The 8,696-nt window shown below is 34.4% G+C and overlaps 2 protein-coding genes across 2 annotated transcripts; one reads left to right on the top strand and one right to left on the bottom strand.

The window, feature by feature from the left end:
- The first annotated feature begins 2,866 nt into the window (after positions 1-2,866).
- Positions 2,867-3,815, top strand: LOC132166295 (RING-H2 finger protein ATL52-like). The gene has a single exon (XM_059577092.1). The coding sequence runs from the start codon at positions 3,000-3,002 to the stop codon at positions 3,519-3,521; it is 522 nt and encodes a 173-aa protein (XP_059433075.1). The 5' UTR covers positions 2,867-2,999; the 3' UTR covers positions 3,522-3,815.
- Positions 3,816-4,562: 747 nt separating this feature from the next.
- LOC132166294 (vacuolar protein sorting-associated protein 2 homolog 1) lies at positions 4,563-7,969 on the bottom strand. The gene is made up of 5 exons (XM_059577091.1): positions 7,814-7,969; positions 7,019-7,149; positions 5,810-5,914; positions 5,089-5,349; positions 4,563-4,964 (listed from the first exon to the last, which is right to left on the bottom strand). The coding sequence occupies exons 1-5, from the start codon at positions 7,848-7,850 to the stop codon at positions 4,824-4,826; spliced, it is 675 nt and encodes a 224-aa protein (XP_059433074.1). The 5' UTR covers positions 7,851-7,969; the 3' UTR covers positions 4,563-4,823.
- Between the last annotated feature and the right edge of the window lie 727 nt (positions 7,970-8,696).

Below are 8,696 nucleotides of genomic sequence, written 5' to 3'. Positions count from 1 at the left end.
GCCTTGTGAGATCCATTAAAAACTACGTAGAAAATTTTTAATTTTTTAATTTTTTTTTTTAGTTTAGTTTTTTTATTATTATTTTTATATATATTTTTTATTATTTTTAGGACACATTGCATATTTTGGGACTAACATGTGGCAGATCGTTAATTTTCTCTCACTGATACTAATGAAGGTATCGATTTTGTCTTTTTCCATAAGTCAGGTACAACTTTTGACTGTTTTGAAAACCTAGAGAGAAAAAATAAAAATAAAAAGTGCAAACCGAAGTACTAAAAAGTACTTAACCCAGTATTTTTTAATATCTTTAGCATATGACTTGTGAGTGCATAGTAGTGCTAAGAAATTATTTTTTTATCTCATAATTATTTAACGATCTTGACGTGCTAGTTTTAATCAATGTCCAATTTAGTTATTATTATTTAAAAAAAATAAATTCAAATATTGATTAGGATTGCTACATAGCATTATGAAATAGTTAGATAAAAATATGGTATATAGAACTAAAAAACTTGTGTATGAGATTAATTTGACTCTTCATTTAAAATTTGTGCTTTTTTTTTTTTTTGAAAGAGACAAAGCAATAAATAATTATGATCAAAGAGGTGCTATACATAATACATCATCCTATGATTCTTCACTCATCCTTGTACTTTTTAAAATTACCATTAGACTTATATGGCCTACGTGCGGGACTCACGTAGACACACAGATCCAATGATGATTTTGAAAAGTAGAAGGATGAGAGAAGAACTATGAACGAAAATGAATCATTTCTCATAGAAATTGACTGATTTGGTAAAAAGTTTTGCTGTAAGTTTTTTGCTTGAATGGTAAATAAAGTTATCAAACTAATTGTTTGAATAGTAAAGAAAGAAAAAAATTGACTTTTTTTTTTAATTTTTTTTTTTGTTTTTAGAGAAATGACCAAAAAAAAAGAAGAAAAAAGTTGGGTAAAGTCCACATACTCCCCTCAAACTACCACCCAATTGACAATGTCCCCCCCAAACTTTTAATTGTGACAATGTCCCCTCCAAACTACCAAAACATTGTCAATGTTCCCCCCAAGACTAGCAATAAGACAAAAATGCCCCCATAGATTTTTCAATAAGACAAAAATATCCCTATAAATTAAAAAAAAAAATTGATTTAAAAAAAAAACGAAAAATTTTAATTTAAAAATAATATTTAAAAAAAAAACAATTTTTTTAAACAAATTTTTTTCTTTTAAACGTAATTTTTTTAATATATATATAGTTTTAAAAAACAAATAATTTCATTTTATTTAGCGAAAATTTTATTTTTTTTAAACTTAAATTTTTATTTAAATAAAATTATAAAACAAAAATAAAATAAAAAAACGAAAATTTTCAATTTTTTTTAGAAAAAAAATCGAAATTTTTAAAATTTTTTTCTTATAAAATTGATTTTAAAAAGGAAAAAATTGGCCAAGTTTGGAATTTTTGTTTTTTTTGTTAGTTTTAGGTTTTTTCTAGAAGTTTTAGTATTTTTGTTTATATTTTACTAAGGGTAATTTCGTCATTGGGAGGAACATTGACAATTTTTGGTAGTTTGGGAGGGACATTGTCACAATTAAAAGTTTATAGGGGACATTGTCAATTGAATGGTAGTTTGAGGGAGTTACGTGAACTTTTCCCAAAAAAAAAGTTTGAGTGTGTTACCAAACCCACCCAAACCCATATAGTTCTCAAACTTCGGCCAAGATTTTTCATCGAAGACAAACGTAAGGAAAGCGTGCAATTAGTTGCAGCTTGGGCAAGTACGTAGCGGGCCATAATTCTTGGGCTTGAATGTTTGAGACCAAATTAGTGAACGAAACCTCCCGACAGTCGACAGAGTTCCAAGACACGTAATGTCTCACACCCGTGCAACAATAGAAGTCCAACGTGTAGTAGAAAAGATCGACTCTATCTAGAACTACAAGTCTCTATGGGGATTAGTTGTCTATCCCATTATTATTTCCTTTGATTTGAAAAATGACAAAATTTATTTACTTTTCAATCATCTTTTTAACTATTTTGATAGTGAATAGATGAATTTACCATTGAATTTATGTGAATTTCACAAATCTAATTATTGATCTATTGAATTTATAAGATGAGATAATAAAATATATATATATAAAATATTGACGTGAATCATTTATCTTCTTTTTCTTAAGAGATTTTTAGAAAAGAAAAATGATTGGTATCAATAATTTAACTCATATGGAAGTCCATACCCTAATTCAAATCGGCCATCCTTCAAGCTCTACCAGCACATGATCACTTCAAGAAATCAAATGAGAATGAGAGACTATTAACTCAAAACTTCATTACTAATCCCACTTACTTTTTGTTTATCAGATTGAGATCTCTTGCAATTCTTAGAAACCATATAGAATTATCATTGACAACACCTAGTCAAGTGGAAAGTGGCAGACCACTCCAAAATAGTTGGGATTTGAGAAATTTTTCTTTTTTAGAGTTTTTTTGTTTTGCTCTTTTTATGTAGAAAAATATGAACAAATTATTGACACCCGTGCTTCATTCCCAATAGTTCATTAACGAACGGTTGAGGTTGAGAGAATTGCATGATCATGCAATTTTTAGCTTAAAAATTGCAATTATCTCATTCCTTATATACCTTAACAAAGTCTAAATTAAGAGACTCCTTTGAAGAAGAGATTCCAATTCAACTCTTATCAAGAATTGAGTCGCTGTCATGGATCGTTGTTCAATTGTGTAGTGATTTGTATGTACATAGCTTTGTCCTGATTCATGGGTGGCCCGGAGATTGAGAAAACGAATATTAAATAAATTTGCCTTGGGGGACTCCATAACCAACACGGCTTTTAGATTAACTACTAATTATTAATTTAATCCCGACAATGATAGAATTCTCTTCACTACTCTCTGCGAGTCATACCAACTGCATATAGCGTCAAAACTTCTCTCATAAATTCCAAATCCTTGGCCATCATCACAACCCCACAAATGGGTGAAGTTCCAAGCCTCTTCACACAGCCGCCGCCTCCCTCTACACCCAAACCCCACATGCCCATGTTGTACTACGGCCTCCTCGTTATTGGAACCGCCGCTCTCCTGCTGGCGGTATACAACCTCCTCATCATCAGATGGTGCACGCAGCGCCGGCACGTCCAGACGCCGGCGAGAGCGAATCCGTTGGTGGAGATCTCAGCCGCCGGCCAGAGCTTTGGAAACCTTAACGGGAACTTCTTCTTGTCCAGCTTCAAGTACAAGAGCGAAGCTGGAGGAGGAATAGCGCAAGATGAATGTGCGGTTTGCTTGTCGGTTTTTGAGGAAGGTGAAGAGGTGCGGACGCTGCCGCGGTGCAAGCACTCGTTTCATGCTCCGTGTATAGATATGTGGCTTTACTCTCACTCCGATTGCCCGCTTTGTAGGGCTCCGGTGGGCTCCTGGTGTCAGCGGCATCCCGTGTATAGGCAGCCGGTGAATTCTAGAGAAGGTTTGCCGGATTCAAGCATCTCAGTTTAATGGGTTTTTTTTGTTTTTTATTTGGAAGGGGAATTTTGAGTATGGCTGTTGCTGTGTGTGGGGGGGCCGGGCCTGTGAGGACGATAAGAACAAACAAAGAATGGGTTGGAAGAAGGTTAATTGCATTGATGATGTGGAGTTCTTGGTAGACTTTCCTTCCAAAAATTGACACATATCAACCCAATTTAATAGTGTTGTGTTTGGATAATTCTTCCGTCAATTCCTACTAGTCTGTGTGAGACAAAGTTTTGTAACTTAATATGTACATAATTAACAATGATAGTTTTTTGTATAGGCTTGGCCATTCAAGTTTCATAATCATCATTCTAACTTTTGTCACTTTTACAGGTTTAGTATCGTTTTTAAGAGTATTTACAATAGATTTTTTAAAAAAAATTTCTATCCATATAAAATAGCTAACTTTTATTTTAGTTAATGGCTTTTCAAATGCATGCTCTACTTGATTATCTATTTTTTGTTTATACCATTTAATTTTTTTTTTTTTTTTATTCATTATAAAGCATAAAGAATGAGAGAGTGGGAGATAGAAATAATAAAAAGAATGAGAGTGTAAAAGAAAGAAAAATACATATGAATTGATGAACAATGCGAAGAAGTACCGATTTTACGTACAACTCTAAAATACATCGCTACCATGAGTGCTTAGGCTAAAACAATCCTTTCTTAATTGGCTAATGCTCCTATTTCCCCCCTAGATAATTGAAGACAGAAAAACAAAACAGAAAATAATTAAAAATATGATTTATACAAGATCATCGTATTTTCATGCACTTAAACGAGGACATCCGAGGATCTCATCGTATTTTCGAATGCAACCTAATACAAAAAGAATAGTTTCATTTTCCAATGGGTAAAGAACATAAATTTCCTTCAAATTAGTTTGAAAGAAATTTCTTCCAACCTATTTCAATAAGTAGCAAGTCTCATAATTTTCCCTGCTAAATTATTTACCAATATTCCATGTATGATATAAACGCAGATATAATTTCATCACTACCAAGAGCATTTTAAACACCAATAGAATCAACACATGAAGACAATCTTCTGATTTCACCGAGTAATGTGTCTATTGCCTATACAAGCATATCTCGGCCTATAATAGTAAATCACATTTCTTGATGTATACAATTTAGCACATGTGATGTTATTGAAATCTCCACTTTGTTTTCAAACCCCGAGTTAATAAATTCTGGCTCAATTTTCATAAAAATTACATGCCCCAAATGAAACTTTCACTTTATACAGCAGATCTGAGGTTTACAGTATACGAGGACATGAAGATTACATTCTTCTTAAATTATCTAACCTTGCCTGTAACTCGCTATCTATTCCACCGTCATCAGTAGTTGTTGCTGTTTCTGCTTGTGGAACCTTACTATTGGCCGCTGGCGTAGCAACAGCAGATGATGGTGCATTAACAAGCTGCGTATCAAATTAAAACAGGTTAAGACACAGTAATTGTGATCCAATAATTTAATTCCAACACCCAAGAAAGGGTTTGGGGGGTTTGGGGGGACGGGTGGGGGGTGGAAGCCAATAGAAATACCTCTTGATTGACGTCAATTCCAATCTCATCAAGAACTTGATTCACTAGTTCGTCTGTCTCTTCTTCTTCCTCGTCCCCTTCCAAAGCATCATCAATAGCATCTCCCATCACTTCAGTCATCAATTCCATCTTCTCATTCTGCCTCTCAAATTCTTGCATAATTTTCTGCAATGATGGCAAGTTCATCTGTCTATTCATCTGGCCCATTGCCTTTGTCACACCTTTCATTGCCTCTCCCATCGCTTGTGTTGATTTCAAAGTCTACAAGTAAATCCAACTTTTAGAATCAGAATGGGACAAACACAGGCATTTTGCAAACTTACGAGGTCATACAAGACTCAAACCATAAGGCCAAAAGAAAGATTGAGATAAGCAGTACAATAGATATTTTAATGTGAATATAGGGTTTCATAGCCAACCAGCATTTTGCTTATGTTTTTCTCTCTTTTTTGATAGGCAAATATAACTAAAACACCTGTATAGGACATATACCACCTCTTTTTTGATAGTTACTTACAAACTAGCTGGCCTCACTTAGTGGTATCCCAAACACCACTTATATTCTTAAATAACAAAAGGCTACTAGCTTCAACCACAACCATCTTCTGCTAGCATGGTTGGAAAAGATAGGCCTTGAGCTATTAGTACAATAGAAAAAATTAATTTTCGATGCATGCCATCAGGAAGAAACATTACAAGCATATAAGAAAGCATAACATACCTGAATTCTGAGAGATACACCCTGGAGTTGAGATTTAAGCTTATAAAATTTTTCAATCTGATGTCGTGTTCTAACAAGATCTTTTGCCATCACCCTCACAGCTCCCTGAAACAAAAATTACACCAAATCAAAGATAAATTTGACTGAGCTGGCCTCCAAACCTGCTTTATTGGGCTCCATTAAAATTATACATAAAGCTAGTTTAATATTGGCCATAAATTTACAATTCTGAGACAAACAGATTTTGTGGCAAAAAAATGCGCTCATTAGTTCACAAGTTGAAAACCAATACTAAGTTTGACCTGCTTCTTTCCACTAATTTGAAGAAATTTAAAGAGAATACCCCCATATACTTGAACAAAACCAAGCAGAATGTGAAAGTGGCAGTGAACAAAATATATTAGAGCCAAAAAGCTCTAGTACAAATGGTTACTTCCTCCCCATGTACAAACAAAGTGGATGGTGAGATCATGGACTCAAGAGCCAGTAGTTCATGACTTAAAAGAAGAAATGAACTTTAGTATTGGCTTGGGAGATTCCAGTCAACTCCATATCTAGGCATTTGCCTCTTGTTTTTTATTTAACTTCCTAAGGAGTGGTGATGACTGCTCAGACAACAAAGCTCTTATTTGATGTAAAATAGCCATGCCATTACTCCTAGGTTATAGGTCACACATATGTCAATAATGAGAGCATTTGAGCATTTGAGATCAACCACTGATCCTGACTATTAGTTCTTCTACAAATCTTGCATTTCAAACTCTTGCCCAAAAATGAGAGGGGAAGTGATTTAGGATTTGCAGCAAGGGAAGTAATAAATCAGATACCATAACTAGCATCAACATGCTTGATCATTCACCTCAACCAAGTTGGAGCAATTATGACATCCAAAAAATGAAAGGCAACACTTAAGTCTAACAGAAAATAAAGCTCAAAAAGATCAACATATGCCTGACTAGTATAAAGTTGTCAAGTCAATGTATGCAAGATATTAACTCCAAAAACTTGAACTCTTGCACTGAGATTGCCTATATCACAATTGAGCTGTATTTGCCTTCCCCATCTGCCTCATAGGGCAGTGGGATATGGATCTGTGATATAAAAAAAGTAACTCAACCAGCACCTTGTTTAGGAGATAAAGAAAGCTAGACATGCTATATTCCAATGAAACAAGCAAAACGTGCATGTGGTAGGAGAAGCTAAGCATACCATCTGCCCTTGTTTAGCACTTTTCTTTATCTCCATAATTAGTTTCTTCTCCTGCGTTTGTAGGCCTTGTCTCTCCCGTTCTATTTCTCTAATAGATTTGTCCAGCATCCTCTTATTTTCCCGCAGAAGTTCTGCAGATAAAAGTTTTGAAACCACAGATAAATACAGTTTAAAATACGATAATGGTTAAAAATAAAGCCAAAATGAAGCCAGAAACAAACAACAAAACGCAGTTAATCAGAATACGCAATGTCATTTGGGACAATAGGCAAATTATGGACCTGGAAAACCCCATTGCACAAATTCTGAAATCCACTATCAGATATATTACAACATGTACGCAATTATATCGTTATACTTTGTGAACCATGCTCGTTACAAATCGATTCGAATGTGCAGCACACTGCAGTGAAGAAATCTTTCTGCTTTTTTCTAAGTAGCCTAGCAATTTACATCTGAAAATTAGATGTGATTCTGATTAATCTTAGTACACAACATTATACTCCAATTATACATAATCACAATCAAACAAATAGATCGGGATTCAATTTCATCCTCGAAAAAAGGTCAATAACTAAAAAGCCTAGCCCTGATTGCAAATCTGAGTCCTATTCCTAGTCAAAACCTGTATCGTAATCGATCCAAAACTAGGCTTCGATCGCATCCAATATCAGAAAATATCCGTAGATTTCTTGTGACATTAAAATCCGACAGATACACGAGTTGTTTCCGCAAATCATGTTATTAACAAACCAGCACAAACAAACAGAAAAAAGGAAAGGTACGAGGACGAACCTGCGGGAGTTTTCCTCTTGCCGAATAGAAAGCTCATGGCGATCGAGAATTGCTATGTGCCTGAATCGAATCCGATAATCTGGAGGTCTTTGCTTTTGGTTTCTGAGGTCGCTGAGGTTTTTTGATCGTCCAACTATCTTTTCTCACGCGGTATACTGTGAATAATAATCTACGGAAACCCCATCCGTTCACACGTGGCAACGCTGAGGTTGTAGGGCCCCACTCCGGTCGTTTGCTTAATTGCTTAACCAGGCCATTTTGGAATCTGGATGACAATATATCCAACTATTTGTTGTTTCAGATGACGTGAGGCCCAAAGCCCATGAATTCGTAGGTACGATTTGAATAGGTGGTTGGTATTTTGAGCTCAATTGAACCAGCCCAATACCATTGGACCAAATTGATATTCTCGGCCCTATTACTTAAACAATGGGTTTACAACTTTTTGTGTTCAAAACTCCAGTCCAGCCATTGGATACGTATTGATAAGTTTTTTTTTTTTTTTTAGTGTCTGTTTTGATGGTTTCAATAAAATAGTAATTTTAAAATATAGCGAATAAAAATGTAATTAAGCATTTTCTAAAATTATTAGACCTTTAAAATTACAGTTTGCTCTTTTTGACTTAAAAGCTTTGTTTCTAAAACATAATTCTAAACAGGCTCTAAGTTATTAACCCATATCATGTTAGCATAGTGTGATTATGACATCATAGTGGTGTGAAGAATAGCATTTCTCTTTTTTCAAACAAATAATGTTATATACCATACAAACATTTCACAAAGCTTAAGTGGTAGGTCTATTAACCATTGAATATTTTTTTTAATAATGACCGATCCAATGGCTATTAGACTATAGCCCCTCAGCTTTGTAGGATGTTTGTAC

Source organism: Corylus avellana, chromosome ca11, assembly GCF_901000735.1.
Source record: "Corylus avellana chromosome ca11, CavTom2PMs-1.0".
Taxonomy (NCBI): Eukaryota; Viridiplantae; Streptophyta; class Magnoliopsida; order Fagales; family Betulaceae; genus Corylus; species Corylus avellana.
The sequence above is the reverse complement of the archived record's forward strand: the minus strand, read 5'-3'. Positions and strand labels throughout refer to the sequence as shown.

Coding starts and splice junctions, on each gene's coding strand:
- LOC132166295 (XM_059577092.1), top strand. CDS start 3,000: ATGGGTGAAGTTCCAAGCCTCTTCACACAGCCGCCGCCTCCCTCTACA.
- LOC132166294 (XM_059577091.1), bottom strand. CDS start 7,850: ATGAGCTTTCTATTCGGCAAGAGGAAAACTCCCGCAG. Junction 5,915..7,018: donor GTGCTAAACAAGGGCAGATG/GTATGCTTAGCT, acceptor TTTTTGTTTCAG/GGAGCTGTGAGGGTGATGGC. Junction 4,965..5,088: donor GAATTGACGTCAATCAAGAG/GTATTTCTATTG, acceptor TTTGATACGCAG/CTTGTTAATGCACCATCATC.